We start from the raw sequence: 27270 nt of genomic DNA on the forward strand, positions 1-27270 counted from the left end.
CGGTGACAGGACGTTTTATTTCAAACCGACTAATGAGGGAAAATGAAGCTCCGAGGAGGTGACTCATGTGAGCCTCGAGGCACGGGGTCTTCCAGCCGGGCCTGCAGCACGCCGCTAGTGCGGCCTGGGCCGCAGAGACTTTCTGTTTGGCTTGGAGAGTGCAGCCCCCGTCTCCTTCTCGGGGTCGAAGACTTCTACACAGAAAACCAGGAAGACACTCCTGACAACTGCCCGTTCACAGCGACACAAGACATGCCCGGGACCCTGTCCTGACAGTGCTCACGGCTAGCCCTCCACCCACCTGTGAGGACAGGGAGGGAGCGATGACAGATGCACCACCCGAGGGGGCTGCTAGGAGAGAGCCCTGCCTAGACTCTGTGAGTTCCAGGAGCCTCTGAACTGCAAACAAGGCCCCACTGACCGCAGAGCCCTCTGCACGTGGGGTCCCGGCCCTGCCGATGCAGACCCCACACCCCCACCTCCCAGGCTCCTCCGTCCTCCCAGCCCAGCCCCCGCGCAGGCCAGGAGAGCCCAGGAGCCCAGCGACACCAACCTGGTATCTCGTGGGGCCAGTAGTCGTTGCAGTTGGGGCAGCGCGGCTCGGAATTGGACTGGAAGTACTTGGCCACACAAGGTAAGTGCATCCTGATCCCACAGGTCTCGCAGCTCTGACCCTGAAACAAGAACAGGGCAGCTGTGGACAAACCTTCAGGAGACTGTGCAGCACACGAGGTATAATATTTCTGTCTCCCAAACCCCAGATCAATGATAATGATCCCAAAGTCCTTGGTGCAATGCATTGATTAAAGAATTCCAACGAGGGCAGCTCAAGACTACAGGCCAGGGCAGGCAGTGGTGGCTGCAGGCCCCGCACAGCAGCAAGAGCACCCCAAAACTCGGCTCCCTGCAAGCCTAGGCCTCATCCTGCGGAGGATGTTATACGACTATCCAGGAAGCACCAGGCGATGTGTTTCAAACATTTAAAACACCCACTCTCTGTCCCAGGAAGTCCCCTCCCAGGGATCCAGCCAAAGGCAGCCGTCACCAGGCACAAGGGAGAGGTGCACCATGGCTGTCGGAGTGCAGTGAGATGCACAAAGGTAAACAACAAGGAGGACGCCTAACGCCCAGCACGGGCTCGGCGGCTGGAAGCCCACGAAGCCCCCGTGGAAAGCCAGCGATGGCGCGGGAGGACGGCCCACAGCTGCCGAGAGGACAGGAAGCGGCCGACCTGACAGCCTCCTGGAGGAAATACGGCGAGAGCCCTGGGCCACGGGGCCGTCCCGGACACTCCCAGGAGAGGCCCTCCTGCTCACTCGGAGGTGCCGGCCGTGCCAGAGGCTGGGCCCTCAGAGCTCAGGGAGGTCCCTCCGCCGGAGCCGCGCACCCGGGGAGCCCACGGGCACCTGGATGAGGAGGCCGTGGCAGATGTTGCAGATCTTCACGGCGTCAGGGTACGTCTCCCGGATGTGCTGCTCCATCTCCAGGATGGCCCGGGTGTGCAGGGTGAACTCGCCTTCCTTCTGCAGGACACGGGGCAGCAATGTCAGGCCCCGCACGCCAGCCCCCCTGCTGGGAATGCGTTCCCTCTGCAGCCGCACAGCCCGAGGCCCAGGGGGCACGAAGGCCCGGAGGCCCTCTGCACGTCAGGCGTACCAGCCCGCCAATGGTGTCCACGCTGGCCCCTCAGCAGAGCCCCCAGAGGGAGCCTAGGCAAAGACCTGAAAGAAACTGAGGGCACCTCGCTCACATTTTCTTAGCCCCTCACTCATGCCTGGACAGAGGAGTCACAAGTCTGCACAACAGCCCACGTGTGAGCGCAGTCACAGCCCCCCTACAATGGGGCCGGCCAGGAAGGGAGACAATCTCCCCCAGGGGTAAGCTCAAGACAGCCCCACCTCACTCCCAGGAAGCATACCAGGTGCCTCCCCGCACTGCTGCCTGGAGCCTCCACAGACCAAGATCACTTCCGGCCACACCACGTTACAGACGAAGCTGGAAACTGTCCCAACAGGGCAGGGACAGGCCCCAAGTCATACTGTGGTGGCGCTGGTGGGGGCCTCCCAGTTCCCAGGTCCACACGCCATGTGACCTAAAATCCCTGGGACACCAGGAAGTGCGGGAAAACCCAAGGAAAGAGCTCAGCTGGCCTGTCACCAAGTCAGAGGGAAGAGGCGGCTGGCTGTGGGGGGGCCAGTGCAGAGGCAAATGGCACCAAGGCCCCTGTAAGTTTATCACGACTCAGAAAGCCAACCAATGAACTGGGATGTGACTCTGTTGGCCATTTTGTTATGTCTGAGCCTGGCCCTTGATGGGCAAGAAAGGCAAGATCTTGCCAGGAGGTGCTCCTGAAGACAAGCCTCCACATCATCCCCAAGGGCTCCTGCACTTCTGCTACTTTCTGTCTAATTTTTACAAGCAAGAGCAATTTCTCCCACTTCTGGCAAACACTCCACCCTGGCTCCCAGGAAAGGGTATGCTTGTGTGGCCAAGCCAGGAAGCGCATTCACTCCACTCCGACCACCACAGTGACCCGTGACCACACAGCGGGAGACGGGCCACGGTGCAGAGCGTCAGACCGCAGAGTGGCTGCGGGGAGCAGGAGAGCAGCAGCAGGCGCTCCACCCAGCACTGCAGGCGCCCAGCTGCCAGAGTGGGCGGGCGCTGAGCCTCAGGTGTTGCACGCAGAGTCCTGTGGCTATTTCCTTCGCAAAAGCTCCCAAATCCATACGGTGTCCCTGCCCACAGCCACCACCCTCCACTTTCCCTCCTCCTAACTGCACTCAGCCCTCCTGCCCCTCTGCACCCTCTGCAGGGCAAACAGCCTGTCTCCGCCTCCACCCTCCATGGCTGCCCCGTTCTTAGGCTGAAGAACCAATCCGTTGCCCATCACGCAGGCTCACTGTGTCCCGCCGCCCCCCACTACACACACACACACACACACACACACACACACGTCTGTGCTCCGCAGGCTCTGGCCTTAGCTCCTTGAGCACCTGTCCCCTCAGGGGCACGGCCTTTGCAGAGGCCACCCCTCCCTCCAGCCCTGGGGAGCCTTCAGGCGCCTTTGTTCAAGTCATGATGACATCATGCTTGCTTTCTATCGGCAAGTACTACAGTGAGCGGTCTAAGTTCTGGGCTCTTTCCCTCCACCCGCCTACCCCCTCCGCCCTCCACCATGAGGCCCCAGCACTGCGGGGCCCAGCCCTTGCCCCGTGAGAACATCTGAGGGAAGATAAGTGGACCTTGTTCAGCTGAGTCGGGCTTGAGCCGTGTGTACTGAACACCTACTACATGCCTCAAACTGCCCAGTGCTCATCATTCTCGACCTTACTCAGCCCTGGGGGAGCATCACAGGGAGGGTGGTGTCGGGTGCCCAGGCAGGGTGTCAGGCCCTCCAGGGAAGACCACACAAAGTGACCTCCAATGCCTTGCATCTGACACCCACCCAGGGCCTTGGACAGGCTGCACAGCCGCCTCCGCACCTCCGTGCCCAGTAGAGCTGCCCAGGGCACAGGAGCAGGCCCAGGCATAGAGTCCTCTGTCGTAATGAATGTGATGTGCCCACCAGATGAGTTGAGTGAGGTCCATTCTGAGGCAGTCCCTCTGATCGCAGTGCTGCCCCGGGAAGGCTTGTTGGGGGCCAGCCAGCACCCCCCAGGCCCCAGCTGCTCCTCCAAAGCTGGAGGGGAGGGGGAAGGTGCTGTGGTAAACGGGGCAAGAGCAGATCCGTCTTTTGTGGGAAAAGAACGGAAGCATCAGTTCTGCTCGTCACTAGAACAAGACATGGCTGTCTATTGTAGAAACTCGAAACTGAGTCTGATCCTTTCACAGATTCCACATGCCTCAAGCTTGTCTGTGTGTCCTCCTCATGACAGTGCTGACCATGACCATGAAGGCGGTTCCTCTGGGAGCCCATCTCCAGCACCTTACCCACACCACTCATCCCATCCTTCGCAGCCCTGAGGGGGAGCCGAACTCTCTCTTATAGATGCAGGCCCAGACCTGGCGCTGCTCCTGTGCTCTCAGCCACTGCACACACTGCCCCGCAGCCTAGGGACTGGGCTCAAGCCCTGCAGCCCACAAGCCTGGGCGCAGCCCCTGGCTCTGCCACTGACTGTGGCCCCTGGACAGATGGCAGGTGGGCATCAAAGCAGGTAAGGGCCCTGAACGGACATCAGCTGGATTCAATAGGGTTCTGCAGGAAAAATTATTCATTCTAAAAAGTGAGCCACGCTAGCAGAGTACCTCAATCAGCCACTTGTTCTGTACGAACTTCTGCAGCACCTGCTCAGCTTCCTTCTTCCGCATCTTCTTGCCTTTAAGTTGATCAACCACATTCAAAATATTTGTGGAAGAGGCGAAGCCAGTTTCTGAGTCAATAATCAGTTCCAACTGGAATAAACAGCAGGTATCGCATTCATCTATTAAGTTGGCAAACACAAGTTTTAAGCAGGGATACCAATTCTGGTGGGGGAGGGGTTAGTAAAACTTCTCAGTTCACAGGCAGAGCTGCACACAGGTGTGATCCTCCAGGAAAACAGTCTCATCACATGCATCAAAAGCCACAAACTGCCAGCCAGTGGCTCACCCTCTGTATCAAAGTTGGCTGTTCAACTCCCGGTCAGGGCACATACCAAGGCTGCGAGTTCGATCTCCCGATCTCCAGTCGGGGTTATATGAGAGGCAACTGATTGATATTTCTCTCTCTCTCTCTCTCTCTCTCTCTCTCTCTCTCTCTCTCTCTCTCTCTCTCTCTCTCTCTCTTTCTCTCCTTCCCCTTTCCCTCTCTTCCCCCCTCCCCCTTTCCTTCCTCTCTCTAAAATTCATTAAAAAAATAAAAAAGCCAAAATCATGTTCACTCCTTCTAACTCAGCAGCCACTCTTGTAACACTGCCCCAAATAAATCCCCTCAATGCCCCCAAATCAAAGAGGGGGCACCTCTCACGTCCTGCCTCCCTGGGGACGCAGAAGCTGGAAAATGAGTGAATGAGTCAATGACGCTGCATCCCTACAACTCAGAGGTGGCCAGGCCCTCAAGGCTGGCCTGACGGGCAGGCGGGAGCCAGGTAGGGCAGAAGCAGAGCCAGGGTGGGCTGGAAGAGCACAGCTTGGGAGCCACAGAAGCCTGTGGACCCAGGCAGGGGAGGCTGCCTGGCAAGCCGCCCGAAACAGGGCGGGTCACTGGGGAGAGAGGCGTCCTGCGCTCACAGGTGTGGAGGGTGTCACAGAGCTGGGTTCTCAGGCCTGGCTGCTACCTGTCCCCCGAGGAGCTTAGAAAGGAATGATTCTAGGACTCTGTCCTCAGGGACCTGGATGTGACTGACCTGTTGTGAGGCCAAATGTCGAAGTTATTTTTACCGACCCAGTTACTGTAATGCGCATCCAGGGCTGAGAACCGTCTTGCCAGCTCCTCTGCCAGGTATGACATGAGGACTGAGTAGCAGCTCTGAAGCAGGGCACGCAGGGCAGCACCGCTCACGTGTGAATGCGGCAAGGGGCTGGGTGAGCATGGGATGAGGCCTTCCTAGCAAGCTCCGTAATGCTGCTGCTGGCAGTCCCGATCTGCCCTGCCAGTGCCCGCAGTGAGCCTGTTCACCTACATCGCACACCCTGAGGCCCGATGCTCGTCAGGGGTCAGACCTGGGCCAGCCCTCTCTCCCAGGCAGCCTCAGTGACCTCCCCACCATCACAGGGCAGCTGTAAATTCGGGGTGAGGCGCTCACTGACATCTCCCTGCAAAGGCTTTCTTGGGCAGCAATGGCAGTGGCCCTTGAACAGTGCAATTTCCATTTCTAATGATGAAGGCTTCTCATAAGAAGCTCGACTGCTGGGAGTTACTATTACTTACAGCCTTTCTGAACAAATCCAGTTCGTTCTCTGCAAAGTCTGAGGCCATTTTGGAGACTGCAGTTGTTGCAAGATTCACCTAAAAAAATAAGTCAGCAAGATGGTCAGGCTGTGCCTTCACTTGTCAGCTAGTTCACTTGTTGGTGCTCCCTCCCAGCCAGTGAGGGCCATGACCGGGCCCTGTGGGCCACAATGATGGATTTGGAACCAGTCTTATATCACAGACATAAATCTTTAGCTCCGTCAACATGTTTCATTCTCAAAGAATCCAGAAGTTGTACAATATTTTCCAAACTCAAGATACATTTGGAAAACGTGTCTGCATACTACCGGAGCTTCAACTGCACAAGCGCCGAGCAGGGTGTACAGAAATCTGACCACCGTTTACACTGCATTTCCAGCTATCTGACTCCACACCCTTTCCTCCCTGGCACAGAGTGTGGGAAACGTGCGCTGGAGTCCCTGTCTGACCGGAGCCTGGTCTCCTCTGATCGGCCTAAGGCAGCTCCCGAGCCAAAGATGGGGGGCTTGTCAGCTTCTCTCACCTCTGTTTCCCCTTGTTCCCCAGCTAGGAGGGAAAATCTAAAAACAGGAGGCTCCAAAAGGGTCTCAATCACTGTGCCCCCACAGTGTCTAAGTCTTGTTGAAGAGCATGTTACCCCTTTAATGTTAATATTCCGTGCATTTGGGTGACGTCTTGCAGAAAACGGTCAACAAACAAAACAAAGTCAAATGCATGCCTCTGGGGCAGTGAGGCAAGCACTGAGGGCAAGAGTCCAGGTGCAGTTCTGGTCACCCCGCCCTGATAGCAGGGGTTCTACAGAGACTACAGGCCTGGGGAGCACAGAGCAGGCTGGGTCAGGGGTGGCAGGGCTCAGCCATCTGAGATGTCTCCCTCCCGTCTCAGAGCCCTTGCTGAGGCGGGTCACCCTGGTTCTTCCCCAGCAGGCTCTGGGCAGTTGTCTCAGTCCCAGTTCCTCACAAACGCCACTAGATGGCTCTGTCTGGCACTTACCAGGGCATAAATGGGCCTCCCGTCATCTTCAGAGACTCCTTTCTTTATCTCAATATACAAGGACTCCAAGACACTGTTAATGTTGTGGATGAAGTCCTCCAACTTCTCCACAGGAGCGTTGGCTGGAAATAAACAGGCAAGGGTTAGGGGTGTGCTTCATCAGAATGTGTCACTTGTTTCAATCCATCAACCCGAACGGGACAGCAAAGCCAGACATGGGCAAAGGCCCAGCCTCTTTGGTGGATGTGGCCCCCAGACGGGCAAAGGCCCAGCCTCTTTGGTGGATGTGGCCCCCAGACGGGCAAAGGCCCAGCCTCTTTGGTGGATGTGGCCCCCAGACGGGCAAAGGCCCAGCCTCTTTGGTGGATGTGGCTCTTTCTTCCTGGACTGTTCAGAGGCAATGGGTCTTGGGAGGCAGAAAGGCCCAGGAAAAGGTATCTGAACCGGCTGTGGTCTTTCTGTCTTTGCTCACAGCCCATCTGCTTTCCCACACAGCTCCCTGATGCCAATTACCATCCCCACACAGCACCTCATACACAGTGTGTGCGCAGGACCTGTGCTGAGCACCTGCTACACACAACTCACAGCCCAGCTCCCACACCTCGTCCCAGCTCCCTTCATGATGCCTCTGTCCCTGTATAGCCTCGCAAACTCATGGGTGCAACAGTGAGGAACAACAGCGAGGGGTACAAACAGCAGCTCACACTGAGTGATCCCAGCAGACGCCCTGATCCCAGCGTTCTTCACACAGTAATTCACTGACCCTGCCAACAGCCCTCCAAGCAGGCACTACCATCCTCCTCCCAGATGCAGAGAGGGGACTGATGCCCCAAGCATCACGCCATCAGGCACGTGAAAGCAGCCATGCTAACTGCTCTCCCACCTCCACACTGCCAACAGTAGGCGCACAGCCCAGAAACTACAAGAAGGCAGCTACTACTGGCAGGTCCATCAGTCCATCAGAGGAGGGGATGGACAGAGCATGAAGAGAGGCCACCCAACATAGTATTGCAGGGGTGTGGGGTGAATGGAAAGCTGAGGGCCTGGGAGGGAAGAAGGGCCAGAAGGGCCGATGAGGCTGCAGTGGGAGCAGGAGCCAGATGGCACAGCCCGCAGACAAGAAGAGTGTGTGACCTCCTCCTGTGGGCCATGGGGGCCTTTCAGAGCTGGAAGCAGAGGATGGTCAGGGTCACCTTTCCTCTTCCTACCATTTATAAATGGTATGACACTTTGTTTTAAAACCAAGACTATGTATTGCTCTTTGCACTTATTTAAATAATCAATTGAACTTCTGGTTAAGATAGCAGCTTAGATAAACAGTACTCACCTCCTCTCACAATCACATCAAAATTACAACTAAACGACAAAGCAACCATCATTCAGAACTGCCTGGAATCTGGCTGGCTGGAATTTCTACAATTAGAGATTTAAAGAAGCAGCCACATCAAGACTAGTAGGAGAGGCAGAGATGTGGAATGAGTTGGTCCCACATCCACATGTGATGGATAAAAACCAAGAGGGCTGCCGAAACTGGTTTGGCTCAGTGGTAGAGCGTTGGTCTGTGGACTGAGAGGTCCCAGGTTCGATTCCGGTCAAGGGCATGTACATTGGTTGCGGGCACATCCCCGGTAGGGGGTGTGCAAGAGGCAGCTGGTTGATGTTTCTCTCTCATCAACGTTTCTAGCTCTCTATCCCTCTCTCCTCCTCTCTGTAAAAAATCAATAAAATATATTAAAAAAAAAAAAAAAAAAAAAAAAAAGCCAAGAGGGCTACCTCAGCTGTGGAGGCTCCCCCTGAGGAATGAGGGTCCCAGCCCCTCACCAGGCACCCATCCTAGGGTTCCAGTGCCAGGAAGATAAGTCACTAAAACTTCTGACTATCAAGACCAGCAAGATTGCGGCTGAGTGAGAGAGGGGGGCTGCTGGAGTCCCAACCAGTTCCTCTTAAAAGGGCACATGCACAGACTTACTCAGACTCACTCGCTCTGAGCTCCAGCTCTGGGGCAGCAGTTTGAAAGGCGTCAGAGACACATGGGAGGAACTGAATTGTCCAACATCAGGGCAAGAGCTGGAGGGGCAGTTTCCTCCCAGACAGAAGGGCTGGCAGAGGCCATTGTTCCTTTCGTGAGCTCTCCCCTCCCAATGACAGCAGGCTGGGCCATATCTGAGATTCCCTGAGGCCCCGCCCCACCCAACTTTGGGGCCCACCCAAGCTGTTTCCCATTAGCTTTTCCATACGAATGACCTCTCTTGGCTCATGCTTCAGATTTTCCTAAAATCTGTCAAATAAGCAGCATTTGGCTTCAGCAAGCCCCATATCTCTTACTAAGTGGCCCAGCCCAGCCCTAACAGCAGTCAGTTTTGGTTCACAGCTTGGCTTTCCCAGGGCACTTTCAAACCCCACAAAAGTAGCAGCCATCTGCAGATTGCTTTATAGCTCATGCCAGGTGGCCCTGGGCAGAACACAGGCAGTGCCTGACCTTAGCTTGCACATCCCAGCGCACCCAGTGGACAGTTTCAGAGCACATCAAAGCACCACCACCCAACCACCCTCACAAGCAACAGTTAAGTGGCAGATTCAGTGGGCACCAGAGACCTGCTGAAGTAAGTCCTGATCTGTGGGGTGGACTACTGCACAGCTAATCCCCCATGGTGGTTGGAAGTCAGTGGTCCGTGATCGCAGCCAGTCTTTGCAGCTGATTGGCCCAAGGGTAAATCCCTCCCACTGATGTTCCAACAGCAATCAAGGCTCAACTACAAGAGGAAGGTGTATACAGTCCACACAGGAGGTGCACCTCCAGTGCCCAGCTTGGGTGATCAGGAAGGCTGGGCCACTGGACCTTTCAGGACACCTACTACATTACACCACTCCATCAAGTCTGGGAGCCGTGGCAGCTCTACCTAATACATAGAAATAAACAGAGGGAGGCTGCCAAAAGGAGGAGACAAAGAAACATGTCCCAAATGAAAGAACAGAATAAAACTCCATAAAAAAATTTTTTTTAAATGGAGGCAAGATATCTAATAGGTTAAACACTGGTTATAAAGATGCTCAATGAACTTAATGAGACCTTAACAACACAAAAAGGACTCATCAAAAATGAAGGATACACTAACTGAAGTGAAGAATAATTTACAGGGACTCAACAGCAGAAAAGATGAAGCTGAGAATTAAATCTGCAATTTGGAATATAAGGAAGCAAAAAACACACAATCAGAACAGCAAAAAGAAAAATAATTTTTTAAAAAGAGGACAGTGTAAGGAGCTTCTGGAACAATTTCAAGCATGCCAACATTTGCAACATGAAGGTGTAAGGAGAAGAGAGAGAGCAAGAAACTAAAAACCTATTTGAAAAAACAATGACAGAAAACTTCCTTAACATGGTGAAGGAAATAGACATACAAGTCCAGGAATCGCAGAGTCCCAAACAAGATGAACCCAAGGAGGCCTACATCAAGACACATCACAAATGAATATAAAAGTTTAAAGACAAAGGTTCTTAAAAGCAGCAAGAGAAAAGCAGTTAGTTACCTACAAGGAAGTTCCCATAAGATTGTCATCTGGTTTCACAGAAGAAACTATGCAGGCCAGAAGGGAGTAGCAAGAAATACAGCGGAATCTTGGTTCCCAAACTTAACCAGTCCAGAAGGCTGTTCTAAAGTGATTTGTTCAAAAACCAAATCATTATTTCCCATTAGAAATAATGTAAATTGAATTAATCCATTCCAGACCCCCAAATGACTCCCTGTTTTAACCTTCCTCAATTGCAGGTGATCATTGTTTCGTGAGCACTTTCACACCCTCAACAACATCAGGTACTCTTGATGGCCTCTTTATGTTTTAAAATTGTGCTGATAGTCCATTTTGCCATGCCATACTCAGCAGCCAGATGAGACACACACAAATACCTCTATCATACTTTGCAATTATCTTTTTCCTTTTTTCAAAAAAAAAAAATCCTCACCCAGGGATATTTTTTCCCATTGCTTTTTAGAGAGAATGGAAAGGAGAGAGGGAAAGGAAGAAAGAGAGAGATCAATCGAGAGAGACTTATCAATCAGTTGCCTCCCGCATGTGCCCCCGAGGTCGTGGATCAAACCTGCAACCCAGTACATGCTCTTGACTTGGAATCAAACTTACAACACCTTGCTGCATAGGCCAATGCTTTAACCACTAGGGAAACCAGCCAGAATGCAAATGTTCTTTTTAAGCTCTATCATTGTTCTCTCAACTTTTCTTTTCACTTTGCTGCTATCACTAACCTTCTTAGGACCCAAGGCGAGTTACTGTACGTATTTAATGATAACAATAAGCAGCAACAAAAAGCAAAAGAAACTGAAAATAATCATAGGACAATTTCCTGGGATATTGATAATGTGAGGGTTAGCAGTAAACTGACTTATACTTATGTATTCTCTCCTTTGTTGCCTGAGACACGTGACTGATCACACAAATATCAGCATTAAAAGGTTATCGAGTTGAGAACTGAAGTTTTGTTGGACAACAGACATTTTTTCCATAAACAAGTTGGTTGAGAACTGAACTGTTCAAAATGGGAGATGTTTGAGAACTGAGGTTTGTATTCAAAGTTATGAAAAGCAAGGACCTACAACCAAGATTTCTCTACCTAGCAAAGCTATCATTTAGAATCAAAGGACAGATATACAGCTTCCCAGACAAGAAAAAGCTAAAGGAGTTCATCACCACCAAACAAGTATTATATGAGTCTTCTTTAGGAAGAAGGAAAAAAAAGATAGAAAATAGGAGTAATAAAATAGCAATAAATACATATCTATCAACAATTGAATCTAAAAAATCAAAACAAGAAGAACAGAAAAAGACTTACAGATAAAGAAAATGGTTTAACAGTTGCCAGATGGAAGGGGAGTTAGGGAGATGAGTGAAAAGGTGAAGGGATTAAGAAGTATAAATTGATTGTTACAGAACAGTCATGGGGATATAAAGTACTGCCTAAGGAATATAGTCAATATTCTATAAACTATGTATGGTGTCAGATGGGTATGATATTTATGGGGATAATCACTTAATAGGTTATATAATGTCTAATCGCTGAGGTGTACACCTGAAACTAATATAATAATGTATGTCAACTGTAATTGGAAATCAAAAATGATTAAAATTTTTAAATAATTTATTTAAAAATATTTGTGCCTTAAAAATCACTCTGAGAGGGAAAAACCAGCAGAAAACACTTTTGTGGTACCATTTATGTTAAAAACAATAATAAAACCAAGGAAACATTACTGAGGGGGAAAAGGCCTGGCAGGTTACCCACCAAGTTGATGACCAAGGGGGTCATGTCAGGGCACTTAAATGCTATCTGTGTTTGACTTCTGACTGAGAAAGGTATTTCTAAGCTCCTTGTGTACATAAAAGTTATTAAAGAGGCCTAGCCGGTTTGGCTCAGTGGATAGAGCATCGACCTGCAGAATGAAGGGTCCCAGGTTCGATTCCAGTCAGGGGCACATGACCAGGTTGTGGGCTCAATCTCCAGTGAGGAGCATGCAGGGGCAGCCAATCAATGATTCTCTCTCATCACTGATGTTTCCATCTCTCTTTTCCTCTTCCTTCCTCTCTGAAAATAATAAAAAATATATTTTAAAAAAAGATTATTAAAGAAAAGAAGATCACGCTGGTGGCAGGGGAAGGCATAGCCATGTGGGCCACATAAAGGAGACAGACAAGAATCATGACAATGAAATTTAGCCACAACTGCTGAAAACCTGTGATCAGAGGAGTGAGACACCATATTTCCTGCCTTTGCCTTTGCTTACGTCCTTCCTCTGTGAAAGGCCTGCCTCCTCCTCATTCCTATTTCTGCTTACTGGTTATGAAAGCCAACTCAAATGACACTTGTTTCCACGAAAGGTTCTCTGCGGCCCCCAGTGCAAAGTGCTTCTGCACCTTCCTCCTCCTCTTCTTACACCACCCACAGCGGTGGGTGGGCCTGGCTGCCTGCATAGGCCTGTGTCCGTGGCTTGCTGGAAACCTAGCCTGCAGAGCACACAACTCTGGGAACCTCGGATTTGCAAGAACGACCTCTCACTAACCAACAGGGTCCTTCGTAGGCAGGCATGTTCACCGCATATGCACAGTGGCAAGTCCCACCTCCCTCTGAAAGTGACAGCTCACATTTTCCACCGAAAAGGCCTCTCCTGGGTACCATTCAGAAAAATGCACTCTGGGGGCAGATGAGAAGCATTCTAATACCTCAGACTTTCCAGACATCTGGGCCCCGTGAACTTGAGCTTACAGCCGCCCTGCGCTTTCCCCTCTCCCCACCCCCTCTGTTTGCTGTCTAGTCTCATATTTCAAAACATGAATGTTTTTTACTGTATTTTTATTTAAAACTACTTCCGACTGCTGTCCTTACTTATTACGGAAACAGCCATCTGCTCAGTTGCTTACGTTCCCTTGAGTCTCGGCCTCTCCTACCACATGAGCTTCCTTAGGTTAATAAAGCACCTCTCCCTTCAGAATCCCAAACTAGTTGAAAAATAAACTATAAACTTCATGTAAGTATGAAAATACCAGGGGTTTTTGCAGGGAGAGCTGGATCAGAGGCCAGGTCCCTGGGTACTACAGACCCGCAGTCAGGACGTGGGTTGACCGGCTATGAGAAGTGAGGACAAGGCCCTGCGCCTATCACATGTGCCTCTCCTCAGAGAGCGGACACCTCACCACGCACTGAGCGCTGGACTTGAACCACACAAAGGTCTACTGGTCTCAGGTGCCACCTGTGTTCTTTCTTCTTGTCAGCAGGCTAGCCTTGGGCACGTTTGTGGGCTGTGGTGAAGTTGCTATTGTTAGGCCTGCAAACATAGGGTTGTAATTGACCTTAGAACGTGCTGCCTACTGTTCATTAGCTTGGTTCTTCTCATCACTGCAAGAACAGTAACTCCGAGAGTTATTAATATCATCTTTACATCTAAGAGGCTTGGAGATGTTAAATAAGGTCTCCAGAGCTCCCACAACTTGGAAATGGAGCCCAGGCCTGCCCTGCTCCAGATCCCAGGCTCCTGGCACTAATGGGAGGAGTGCTCTCTGAGAACACTTCCTAGGCCAGACCCTACCACAGTCACGTCGGCATCCTCTGGACCAGGCACTGCATCTTCCGAGTCACAGAGAGGAGCCCAGACCCCAGAGGAAGGCGGAAGTGTCTGGCAGTGCCTGAGAGTGCCAACGGCAGAGGCCTGCGCTCAGGGGACACACTGGAAGCTGGGCCCAGGCCATCACCACCACTTCCGTGGCAAAGAAGAGAGGCCCAGCCCTGAGCACTCGTCTAGATCACGGGGGTCAGCATACAGCAGCGTTTTTCAACTGCTGTTCCGCGGCACACTAGTGTGCCGCGAGATGTTGCCTGGTGTGCCGTAGGTGCAGACAAGACAAGAATTTTATAATTTTTCACTATTTTGTTTACTTAATATTTCATAATAAAGTAATTATAAAATACTTTCTTTGTGTTTATTTGATTCCTATTCAAGAGAATTACTTTATATATAGTCTATATAGGCACAGAGTTAAATTTTTTAACATTTTGTAATGGTGGTGTGCCTCGTGATTTTTTTCATGAAACAAGTGTGCCTTTGCCCAAAAAAGGTTGAAAAACACTGGCATACAGGGCTGCAAGAGGAGCTGAACTAAAGCCAAAGACCCAGGAAAGGGCAGAACAGCGCTTTCTCTGGCAGGAAATGCCTTTTTGTTGGGGAAATTAAAAAACTGGACAGGACAGGCTGGGGCAACACTGAGCAAAATGGGACACTTCTCCTCTGAGAAGCAGGGAGTGGTTCAATTTATTCTGAGAGCTTTTTTTCCTGGCAACCCCTGTACATATTATCTCCTTTTTCTAAAAAATGAAATTTTAATTTAACCAACAAACCTCTTCTTACTAATCAATGCCCCCACTTCCTAGTAGGTACTAGAATCTAGGGCTCGCTGCATTCTCGAGCAGCAGGCAATCGGAAATCTGCTGCCCTAACTTCTGAACAATAAATAGTTTTGTTCCAAACTAGATATCAGATAGGAAATGCTATTTTTAGGCAGAGGAAATAACAGCAAAAATAAGATCCCAGGGGACCAAACCACTGTGGGCCTGGGATAGCCCTCGCATCTGATGAGGCTGCTGGGAAGTCCTGCTGACTGTGGCGCTGACAGTGGGGTAGCTTGGGCCCTGGATCAGACAGGGGAGGGGAGGGGGAGCACATTAGGCCTGAGAAAGCAGGCCCCAGCCCAGGAACAGCTGGCAAGCAGGGACAGTGGACCGAAGTGTGTGAGGGGTCACTTTTCAGCCCATGGATTTTTGCATCAATTTCCAGGGGAAAATGGTTCTCTCGAAATTCAGATATGTGAGTGAAAAGATGGAAGGTGACAACGGCACTCCCCAAGTGTGGCTGGTGAACAGCGCTGAGAAGAAGGGAGGGAAGAGAGTTGTCTTTTGTGCAGCAAATTTATTATAGATAAGTAATTCTCTACATCTGCACATCACTCACTCTGCGCTACCGCTCTGCCCCTTACGGTTCATCAGACCCTCCACAGAGGTGAGCTGGGAGGCAGCACAGTCTGTTTTTCAAAAGAGGCGTTAAGGGTCACAGAGGTTAGAGACTTACCTGCGATTTCAGGGCCAATAAATGAAGAAGTCTGGACCAGAAATCAGATGTCTGGTCTTTAGTGCAGTGACAAAAGGACTTGAGCATGCATTTTAAAAAAGAAAATTCTTATTTAGATATGCAATGATGCCTAAGAATCACTTTAAAATGACATGGGGTAAGTGGGTTTGAGTATAGATAAAACAAGATTAGTCATGAGTTATTTTAATTGGGTGAGGGGTACAGGAGGTCTCATTGTTTTATTCTACTTTCTCTCTGTTTGACTTTTTCCATAATAGAAGCTTAAAAACCATTTCAGTGCTCAACAACAAAGTAACTTGACACCTTCACCCTCAGGAGTCTGAATCAAAGAGAAAAATGGCAGCGCCCTGAGACCAGGTGGATTAGTCAGGCCTCTGCTGGTTCAGGGTGGAAAGGCTTTAACATCGGACTGTTTTTTAAATCTTTGGTTTAGAGATCGTTTCCAGGTGCATATACATCTATCTTTTTCTTAATCAAGAGATTATTTTAGTTAGGAAGTTTACTTTGTCCTTTCTTCAAATGACAGTGCACACAACTTGTTTTACACTGCGTGGCACAGTTCCTGCGAATCAGCCGCATCCCCTAACACCCATCTAACAACACGGCTGGAGTGGTGACAGAGACACAGGCCCCCGTCCCCACATGTGCAGGAAGCACACCTATCGCCATCCCTCTTACCAAGCTGTGCTGGCCAGTACTCCAGTGAGCAACAGACAGCTCCGGTTCTTCATCGTGAAGGCACTGAGGCAGGGCAAGTCCTGAAGTCCAAGCTGAGTCATTGCGGAAAACTAAACCACTTTCACCTCACCTTTTCTGTTGCTACTGTTAATGTGCATTTCATTTTCGTCTCATTCTTTGAAAACAGGTGGTCTGTTGAGATGAGTGGCAGCCCCCACTCCACCCGCCTGGGGAAAACCCAAGTGGCTGATGAAGGCTCTGCAGGGGACGGCCGACCATCCTGAAACCAGAGCAGCTCGCTCTAACCTGCTGTATAAGCTTCTCTTCCTGAGATTTCATCTGAGCAAAGCTGAGACGACCAATCAGATGCCCAGATTTACATGTCAGATGTTACTTTTCATGCTAATTTTAATGCCGCTTTTCAGTTATGATCACAGACCTAATTCCCCTTGATTAACTGGAAAGGCAAGCAGGCCCTGAGAGTGAGGAGTTTATTGGCTGTTCAGCATGTCCAAAGAGGAGAAATGTACAATGAAATGCCTGTAGGAGGAAAACGTATTTGGAGCCAGCTTCTTAATATCAGAGTCCTCCTTGGAAAGAGAAGCTAATTACAATACAGATACGACACGGCACACGAACCCAAGATGTCAACAGTATCACTGTGACACACGTGCATGCGTGCAGCCTACTGAGTGCGTGGGTCCTTCAGTACTCACCAAAATAGCGAAGCAAGGCTAGTCTCCTAAGTCAGCGTCAGGTAAAGCAAGCTAGGATGAAGGCCAATAAAGGTCTGACAAAACAGAAACTATCTATCAAACCCCAAGGTCCTTCTGATACTGTGCTCACTAATCTATTCTTGATACAGGTATTTAAATTAACTGGTTTTTGGGTTTTTTTGCCTATCATTTATTTATTCTGTTCAGTGAAATAATGCCAGATCCTAATTTTTTAATCTAAAATTTTAGATATTTTACCTAATTTGTCCTTAGGACAATAGATAATTTTAAAACCAACAGTTATAAAACATAATAAATTTAAAATAAAACCCACTAACAGTTTAAAAATAAAACATAACACAGCATAGATAAAACAAAAGGTTGGTGCTAGAGTATACAATAGCTCCTCATAGCAAGTTGGTAACCAATAAAAGATAGTGAATTTAGGGAAGAAACACCAACAGACGCTAAGACTAGTAGGCAGCAAGTGGGATGCTGTACCCTGCAACTTGCCTAAACTCCCTCACCATGACTGGTAGCTTTGGGACGGACTCCATAGACTTTCTACACAGAAGATCATGTCTGTGAACAGAGTTCTACTTCCTCCTTTCCTAGAGGCCTTTATTTGTTTCTTGCCTGAGTGTACTGATTACAACAGAAATGGTGAAAATGGATGTTCTTGTCTCATTCCCGCTATTGGGGGAAAGTATTAAGTCTTTTATAATTAAGTGATGTTTACATAGGTCTCCTTTATTGAGCTGAGGAAGTTCCCTAGTTTTCCTCCTTTTTTAAGCGTTTTTATCAGAAAGCCTTTAGCTGTTGGCTTTTTAAACTCTGTGCAGATAGTTGTTGACTAGTCTCTCCTCTCTCACTGTAAGCCCAGAGGATCTGTTTATCTTGCTTATGCCCTGCTCCTTAGGGTCTCTTTAGTTTTCTGTAGGAAACATCTGCTGCAACAGGACAGACAGACATAAGAAGAGTGTTTTCCTGGTATCTGTAGGCCATTCTAGCAATTGTTGAACCTGAGGAGGGTGTCATAGGAGAAGTAGGGTGGCCTTGGACTTGTGACTGGCATTTGAATTGGGGGTAGCCTTGTGGGACTGAGCCCCTTTAATGTGTGGGGTCTGATACTAACGCTAGGCAGTCATTGTCAGACTGAATTAAGTTACTAGACATCAGTTGGTGACCAGGGAATTGGAGAGGTGGTATTAGAAAAGAGAACATGTATTTCGTGTGGAGAGGAGGGAAACCACCATGGCTGGGTGGCTCAGTCAGTTGGAGCATCGTCCTGTGCACCAAAAGGTTTCAGGTTCAATCCCCAGTCAGGGCACATACCTATCATGCAGGTTCAATCCCAGGTTGAGGCATGTACAGGAGACAACCCATCAATGTTTCTCTCTCACATTCTTTTGTTTGTTTTTTGTTTTGTTTTGTTTTTTTGTTAATCCTCACCCAAGGAGATATTTTTCTTTTTTAATATATTTTATTGATTTTTTTCAAAGAGGAAGGGAGAGGGATAGAGAGCTAGAAACATCAATGACATCAATGAGAGAAATATTGATCAGCTGCCTCTTGCACACCTCCTACTGGGGATGTGCCCACAATCAAGGTATATGCCCTTGACCGAAATCAAGCCTGGGACCTTTCAGCCTACAGGCCGACACTCTATCCACTGAGCCAAACCAGTTAGGGTGATATTTTTCCATTGATCTTTTAAAGAGAGTGCAAGAGAGAGGAAAAGACAGAGAGAAACACTTTGATTGGTTGCCTCCTGCATGCACCTTGACCAGGGCCTGAGCCAGAGAGGAGCCTCCAACTAAGGTATGTGCCCTTGACCGGAATCGAACCTGGGAGCCTTTGGTCCACAGGCCAACACTCTATCCACTGAGCCAAATCAGCTAGAGCAAATTCAAGTCTTCTTAATCCCCACTCCTGAGCCTCCTGTACCTGCCCCCATCAGGAGTGTCTACTGGAATCATCTGATTCCACATCTGTAGGATACACAAGACCCAAGATGCAGCAAAACTTGATCTCTGTACCAGCAGTCCCTAGAAGAGGCCGGGTGCCGGGAGAGTCTCAGGAAGTTGTGCTGAATGACTACATGCACGTATGCAAGCCCTGGCACAGAATCTAAGGGGCACTAAGAATACAAGTCCCAATGCCATTCACAAAGGCTTTCCGCCAGGACATCAGAACAAAGTCTAAATTCTTCACTAGCCAGGAGATTTGGGAAATTTTTTCCCCCCTAGTGACAGTAAGAAGAGATCCAAAAACAGGAAGTTCTTTGATAAACTGGACAAAACCGAAGGGAAACTGCAATTAGCATAACTTGCAGTTTCAATTACTTCTTTGTTTTTAATTCTCTTAAAAACTAAATATGTTTCCAGTTAGTGAAAGGGGCCTTTCCTAGGTATCTCTTCAAAAAATAAGAGGTTGATAATATTGGTTTTATAAGTATTTACTTAATTTTAGGTCTTTTCTTTCCATCATTCTTTGTTTAAAACTGCTCAAGTAAGAATAATACTGTGAGTGACCTTTGTTATTTTTCATGAACAACAAGAGAAAACAAACTATAGTTCTATTCTACTAACTATATCTTGATATGCAGAAATGGTACATAAAGTATGAGAATAGCCAAAACCAGTTTGGCTCAGTGGACAGAGTGTTGGCCTGCAGACTGGAAGGTCCCAGGTTCAATTCCGGTCAAGGACATGTACCTTAGTTGCGGGCACACCCCCAGTGGGGAATGTGCAGGAGGCAGCTGATTGATGTTCCTCTCTCATTGATGTTTCTAACTTTCTATCCCCTCCCTTCCTCTCTGTAAAAAATCAATAAAATATTTTTTTAAAAAAATAAATAAATAAAGTATGAGAATGAATCATTTCCTAAACACATTCTACAGGACTTTTCTATATTAGATCATAACTACTTTAAAGGTCAAATAAAGGAAAAAACACTTTCAGTCTTAGCCTTAAGGCATCATATGGCTCTGCAGTGAGCTATGAAACTGCCGTCTATAGTGAAGCTCAGATCCCGGACATGTATAAGATACTAAGGGGAGAGGAATGAATTGTTACGTAGAGACAAGAAAAGCCTGGTATGGCCTCACTGAAGAATATTGAGGGGTATGTTTAAAGCCCTGTTGTGCCTTTTAAAGAGCAAGAGAAGCTAGCTTGGCTGGTGTAACATTCCATGAAGGAGGCTCTCACCAAAGACCCTGTCCACCACGGTGCAGGCAATTAGAGCAGATATGTTCTCACCAGGAGAATTCCCCAACACGACACTAATTATGACACTTCTTGCTTCAAACCCTCCTGGAGGTCTGCACAGTCTACAGAATTAAGAGGGGAGAACAGCACTACTGTGGTAGCCCGGGCCGGGTGACCCAGTTGGTTGGAGCACCACCCCATTCAATCCCAGGTCAGGGCACATACCTAGGTTGTGGGTTTGATCCCAGGACCGGGGCCTATGTGGGAGGCAACAGATGGATGTTTCTCTCTCACACCATTATCTGTCTGTTCTCTCTCTCTCTCTCTTCCTCAAAAGTCAATAAAATCATGTCCTCAGGTGAGGATTAACACACACACATACACACACACCAAAAGAAAAAACTACTACATTCTATGGGTTTTTCCAAATCTGTAAAACTACACACCAAAAAACATATTCTCTTCCCACACCTCATATAGTTTTCTCTCGGGTCTCCTGAAGTGTGTTACTATTTGTCAGTTAAGTTTGGACACACAGGATTAACAAGGATACACAGTTTCCTCACTGCAGAACCGCCCAACCTTTATCTGTGGATGTATAGCAGAGCTTCCAGAATTCCCCGCAGAACACCTCCATGGACTGGCCTCTTCTCTAACGTGCCCTCTCCACCTTCCTTCTGCACATCACGAATGGACTTGTTCCTGTGCTCTCTGCCTTCTGACTGCACACTCCTCCACCCCCGGGGTCTGCTTCCACCTCCAGCACGCCCCGGACTGCAGTTCTCCAGTGTGACCCCGGGCCTCGTGTGCCTCACCCAGGCACTGGGAGCCCCCATACCTTCCTCACCCCTCTTGACGTGGCTCACGTCTTTTTTCCACTCTTCTCTTAACAATTAAAAACGGAGAGAGGTCCTGTGCTGGTTGGAACATCATCCTGTACACCAGAAGGTGGGGCTTCAACTCCTGGTCAGGGCACATGCCCAGGATGTGAGTTTGATCCTGATCTGGGCCCAGGGGAAAACAACTGACCAATGTTTCTCTCTTACATTGATGTTTTTTCTCTCTTCCCTCTTCTCCATCTCAAATCAGTAAAAAAAAAATATATTCTCAGGTGAGGATTAAAAAAATTTTTTTTTAATAGAGAAAATACAAAAACATAGCATAAAAATCCTATATTCCCACTCATCAGAAGTGATAACCATTAGACTAAACTAATAACACCATGTTTGCCTCAAGTCTTTTTCTGACAATAAAAGAACAAAACATGATAAAGATGAAGGTCCTTTGATTTCTGTCGACAAGCCTATTCCTCTCCTTCTCTCTCCAAAGGCAAGCATGAGTGTGCTGCATATCTTTTCAGTCTACTTTCACATTTTCTGTAATATATTTTATTGATTTTTTTATAGACAGGAAGAGAGAGGGATGGAGAGTTAGAAACATCAGTTAGAAATAAACATCGATCAGCTGCCTCCTGCACATCCCCTAATGGGGATGTACCCGCAACCAAGGTATATGCCCTTGACCAGAATCGAACCTGGGACCTTTCAGTCCGCAGATCGATGCTCTATCCACTGAGCCAAACCAGTTAGGGCCACTTTTATATTTTCACATGCAGGTATATACACCTATGAACAATGAAAATCACTAAGTTGTACACAGAACCTAACACAACAACATCATACAACAAGTATAATTTATAAACTTTCCGCCCTAGCCTGTTTGGCTCAGTGGATAGAGCATCAGTCCCAGACTGAAGCATCTTGGGTCAATTCCAATGACATGGTGCCCAGCCAAGGACACATATCTACATTGCAGGCACAGTCTGTGGCCCTGGTCTGGGTGTGTGCAGGAAACAACCAATCAATGTGTCTTTCTCATATCGATGTTTCTCTCTGTGTGTCTCCTCCCTTGTACCCTTCTCCACAAATCAATGGGAAAATATCCTCTGGTGAGGATTAACAATAAATAAATATTTTAAAATATAAACTTTCCTTTTCACTCCATAAGACCTACCTATGCTGACATTCGACAAGACCTAATACTGATTTTATCAATCTATCCACATTGATCCCATTGTTTAACTGAAACTTCCAGTTGCTGAAAACTTAGTACGCACAAGCAGTCCAGTCTCTAAATCCTCCACATGTATTATCTTATTTCCCCTCCAGCAACCCCTGAGATGTCCCAAATGCCCACAGCCAGCACCAGCCGGAAAGGCACTTTTCCAGGAATGCCAAGCCCCGGCCTGCGCCCTGACCCACTATGCTAAGCTGCCCTCTGACTACCAATAGCCAACTAAGTGCTTTTCCTGTGCCGAGTGTTTCTTACGTGTCATGTCTCTTAACTCCCTGAGCCACAGAATGTCAAATATTGTACAACTAACTGTCCCATTTTAGTGGTGAAGAAACTCAGCCCAAGGAGGTGCGGGAGCCCTGCCGTGAACCATGACTCCACTGTTCAAAGGCCAAGTCTGACCTGATCTGGGCTAAGTGGAAGATGTACTTAAAAAACAAGTCAGCCGAAACCGGTTTGGCTCAATGGATAGAGCGTTGGCCTGCGGACTGAAGGGTCCCGGGTTTGATTCCGGTCAAGGGCATGTACCTTGGTTGCGGCCACATCCCCGGTAGGGGGTGTGCAAGAGGCAGCTGATCGATGATTCTCTCTCATCGATGTTTCTAACTCTCTATCCCTCTCTCTTCCTCTCTGTAAAAAATCAATAAAATACATTTAAAAAACAAAACAAACAAACAAACAAAAACTGAGTTTGCTTTAAAAAAAAAAAAAAAAAAAGTCAAAGATGAGGTGAGAAAGATGGGCTAAAGGGAGATTGTGAGAGACCTGAATGGCAGGTCAGGAGAATGGGCTGACTGGTTACCTGGCATTATACCAATGTCACTAGTCCCTGATCGCACAGCTCCAGAGCCTTCCGGGGAGAGGAAAACGATACTTACAGTCGTGGACCTTATAGCAGTGCTTCTGCAGGCGCTTAACCTCCCACTCCTCCAGCACGCCGTGAGTCATCAGCAGCTGGAGGAACCGCCGGTGGACATCGGTCATGGTGCCCGTCCTTCTCGAGCTACCCTGCATGGTGACGGAGCTGAAAAAGACGTAATGAAATCAGCTAATCTCTGAACGCACCAGAAGCAATGGTCTAGATTTTGTATGGATTTGCATTGTCAAATATAAATTCGTTACGGTTTTTTAAATCCAGATCAGCATGCTGAAGAGTACGAGAATGAAAAGGACACAAGCCAGGGGCTAGTCAAATGAGCACTGGGCGGTGGTGAAAAGCGTGGGCCGGGAGCCAACCAGAGGCCTGCGCTCCCAGCTGCTCCCTCACTGAGGGTGTGGAGTTGGGAAATACCACCTTCATGTTTCTGATCTGTAAAATCAGAATAATGATAAAAACGTTCTCCACACCATGAGGATTAAATAAAATAAAACACATAGAAGCCTGGTGACAGACTAAGCACTAACTAAGAGTTAGCTATTTTCACTATTCGGTGATTCTGGATCTGAAACTTGGCTTAGTCACTTACCAGCTCTATGGCCCCGGATAAATTATCTGGGGCCCCATAAACACTAAAAAATTAGAATAACATTCACTGCTTAGAGAAATGCTAGTAAACACTGAGTAAGTGTTAGTCTCCTTCCTTTCTCCCAAACCACTAATAAAACTGACGTCAGAGCACTGCAGGGTATTTTCTAAATCTCCTGCTCTCTATAAAAACAGTATTTTTCCACAAACCACAAAGTTCAGAGCTGATCAAAAACCCACGCCTGCCAGAGGTCCAGCTGTTGCTCAGGGGGCTAAGAGCGTGGGTTCAGAACTGGACAGATGGCTTTGAGACCAGTTCTTGCTAGGCCTGCCTGAGCTTAAAAATCACGTAATCTGTATATTAAAAATACGCATCCAGGGCCTCTTTCCTGGAGGTTCTGACTGCATAGGGCCTGGGATTCTGAGACTTTTAACATTCATTTCAGGTTATGCCGTGATCTGACAAGAAAGTTGCTGTTACTTAGGCAAATATAACACAGAAACATTTTTAGCTAACAATCTCCCTGTTTAATCTCCCTGAGCCTTAGTCTTTTCATCTATAATATGAGGATAATAACTATATTTAAGGCATAAGTTTAAAGAAGATATGACCACCAAATGTTTGCCAAGGACCTGGCACATAGGAGATACCCAAAATGCACAAATGTTGGTTAATAAAATTATATACCGTATTTTTCGGACCATAAGACGCTCCGGACCATAAGACACACCAGTTTTTAGAGAAGGGAAATGAAGAAAAAAAGATTCTGAAACAAATAGTGTCCTAAAATATTTTATGTGCATTAAAACCCAACATCACAGTCATAAACACATGTAATCAACCCTGTAAAGTAAACAGCAGCATTTAGAACCATTTTAGAGCCGGGCAAGCACACAGAGACCACACAGAGCCGGGCAAGTAAAAAAACTTTTTTTTTAAAGTTTATGTGTAGGCTATATTTGGACCATAAGATGCAGGGACTTTTTCCCCCCACTTCTGGGGGGGAAAAAGTGCGTCTTATGGTCCGAAAAATACGGTATATATTAGGATCCCACTTATAAAAAAATTCAAAACCTTGTAAACCCGTGCATTCATTAGTGATACATCAACAGTAAAAAACTACAGAGAAAAACAAGAAAATGAGTAACAATTCTCAGAGCAGTGGTTACACAGTATTTGGCAAGAGGAGTAAAAGATTCAGTGGGTGTTTTGAAGATAAGATAATGTTCTATTTCTTAAGTTGGTGGTGTTCGTTTCATTTCATTCTTCAAACTTACATTTCTACAGGAATGTTACATAGCTTAATAAAGAAGAAGTTATGTAAATGTGTTAGGTAACAGCCAAAATAAATTTTAAGGAGAAGGAAGTATAGAAATATATAGCCTAAACCGGTTTGGCTCAGTGGATAGAGCGTCGGCCTGCGGACTGAAAGGTCCCGGGTTCGATTCCGGTCAAGGGCACGTACCTTGGTTGCGGGCACATCCCCCGTAGGGGGTGTGCAAGAGGCAGCTGGTTGATGTTACTCTCTCATCGACATTTCTATCTCTCTATCTCTCTCCCTTCCTCTCTGTAAAAAATCAATAAAATATATTCAAAAAAAAAAAGAAAAGAAAGATATAGAAGGCTATATATAGTCTGGGGTGAGAGATACAGACAGACTGCTTATGTCTAGAAATCAGTGATCTCTCTGAAGACTGACAGGGCAGGGAAGGTTAAGCATGGACATGCACCGCCTATCCAAATAATTTCAAAACAGAAATGTTTGTGGAATAGGCAAACCTCCATTATAACCATCTGTGCCACATGCTAGACATAGCGTTAGTGCTTCTCACCCATGGTCTCATTTACTCCTCACCTAGAACCTCAGGAGGAAAGCACCACTGAGTCCATTTCACAGATAAGGAAACTGAGAGGGCACCGGGGGTTCACACTGTTAGCGATGGAGACAGGGGGTGCCCATGCAAAGCACAGTTCAGCAACTGTGGCACAACCAAGCAGCGAGAGGTAGGAGCAGACAGTAATGTTAGGAGCCCAGTGCCTTATCTGCAATTCTCTCATCTTTTTTCTGAAAAATCTCTAAGTTTGAAAACTTGATTTGTTCTCAGGTGAAGCTACTTTTGGTTGTTCCTTATCCCTTAAAGAGTTAGTACAGATGACAGATAGATAGATAGATGATAGATAGATGTATCTGTGAAAATATTAATGTATTGATCCCAAACACTGTCCCAGACCCCGTGAATGTAAGCAGAACATAGATATGCACCATATCACCTCCCGAAACCCGAGAAATGCGGGATTCTGCGCACAGCCAGCCCCAGGCCTGTAAAATAAGGGGCGGGGCCCCGTACAAAGAAGTTTCATGCACAAAACCGAGGGGAGCACTAAGTACAACGAGATAACGGAGGTGCTCGGCGAAGTCCTATTGTATGTATTCAGTTCAGATATATTTTGCATTTTACTTTTTCACCTACTATTACGATTTAAGAAAGTCTGTGTGTGAGAGGGACGAGTTTCAGGTCTATCTGCCTCTGCCGCCCCTCTCTGGGCCTCGGCTTCCCCCTCAGGACGTGGGAAACTCCCGGGTGCCCCTCGGCACGGCGCGGGCTGACCGTGGGCCTGACCCACCCCCCGTCCTCCCTCGCCTCTCGGGAGGGCTCCCCCGGCCCCTGGGCCCCGAGCGCCGCCGAATTACCCTCCGCAGCACGAAGCGCGGGTCGCTCAGCCGGCAGCGCTCGCAGGAAAGCGGCTCGGCCCACCTTCCGGGCGGAGCGAACGCAAATGCGGCGCTCCCATTGGTGGGTACGCAAACTCGCCCCGCCCACTGGGAGACGCACTTCCTGTTCTCGCGCCCGGCCCGTTGCCATGGTGCCGCGGGATCCTCCGTTAGATGGGGAGGCGCGCTGCCCTGCCGCTCTCCGCGCCCCGCGTCCTACCAGCGGTGCCGGACCACGGCCCCGGAGGAGGAGGAGCAGGAGGGCAGCGCACCCCGCGCCAGGGCCGCGGTTCCGCGGGCACCAGCGACCGCCCTGCCCGGGCCTCAGTTTCCCCGTGTGAGCTCGTGGCCGAACTTGAGGGCTCTGCGGCAGATGTCCTGGCTGGAAAGCTGCCTCTGCCCTTCGCCGGTGGCTGGATCGTGAGAAGTCGCTGAGCGACGCTGAGCCTGTTCCGTCTGTGAAATGGGGAACAGTCCCCGGGAGAGCGTGTTTGTGAAGTTTACAGGAGAGCACATGGCCGCGCCGTCCTTCAGGGCTTGCTGTGAGGGCCCATGGAGGGTTACAGCAGCGAGTGGGTGACCAGTGTGAGTCTCCGGCGCCCCTCGCCCACCTGTGTGTTCGGGTCACAGGTCTGAGCCGGTAGCGCAGCCCCCCTCCCGCCTCCCTGGACCTCAGTCTCCTCTGCTGAGCAGGGAAGCGCGCGGAAGGTCGTGGTTCAAGGCTTGAGGTCCGAGCTGGACCGCCTGGACTTGAGTCAAGGTTCTCCAACTCCGCGTCTCTGTGACCAAGACAACTACTGAGGCCATCCCTCCAGTTTGCTCATCTATAACGCAGGAGAATGGTTGCACTTAGCTGGTGTAATTGTTGTGAAGATTAAATGGATTAATCATGCAAACCACTT

At 48.6% G+C, this 27270-nt stretch overlaps 1 protein-coding gene across 1 annotated transcript; it reads right to left on the reverse strand.

The window, feature by feature from the left end:
* NSMCE1 (NSE1 homolog, SMC5-SMC6 complex component) lies at nucleotides 1–26482 on the reverse strand. Its single transcript, XM_036460320.2, has 8 exons — nucleotides 26348–26482; nucleotides 23068–23213; nucleotides 6866–6987; nucleotides 5852–5929; nucleotides 4249–4395; nucleotides 1407–1523; nucleotides 554–674; nucleotides 1–194 (listed from the first exon to the last, which is right to left on the reverse strand). The coding sequence occupies exons 2-8, from the start codon at nucleotides 23201–23203 to the stop codon at nucleotides 115–117; spliced, it is 801 nt and encodes a 266-aa protein (XP_036316213.1). The 5' UTR covers nucleotides 23204–23213; nucleotides 26348–26482; the 3' UTR covers nucleotides 1–114.
* Nucleotides 26483–27270: the final 788 nt, after the last annotated feature.

This window comes from Pipistrellus kuhlii, unplaced genomic scaffold (genome assembly GCF_014108245.1).
Source record: "Pipistrellus kuhlii isolate mPipKuh1 unplaced genomic scaffold, mPipKuh1.p scaffold_m20_p_31, whole genome shotgun sequence".
NCBI lineage: Eukaryota > Metazoa > Chordata > Mammalia > Chiroptera > Vespertilionidae > Pipistrellus > Pipistrellus kuhlii.

Bases quoted from the DNA above. Each gene is read 5' to 3' on its own strand.
- NSMCE1 (XM_036460320.2), bottom strand. From the start codon at position 23,203: ATGCAGGGTAGCTCGAGAAGGACGGGCACCATGACCGATGTCCACCGG. The intron at 6,988-23,067 runs GTAAGTATCGTT...GTTTATTTCCAG, and splicing joins CTGCTATAAGGTCCACGACT to CCAACGCTCCTGTGGAGAAG. The intron at 5,930-6,865 runs GTAAGTGCCAGA...TTATTTTTTTAG, and splicing joins GGAGGCCCATTTATGCCCTG to GTGAATCTTGCAACAACTGC.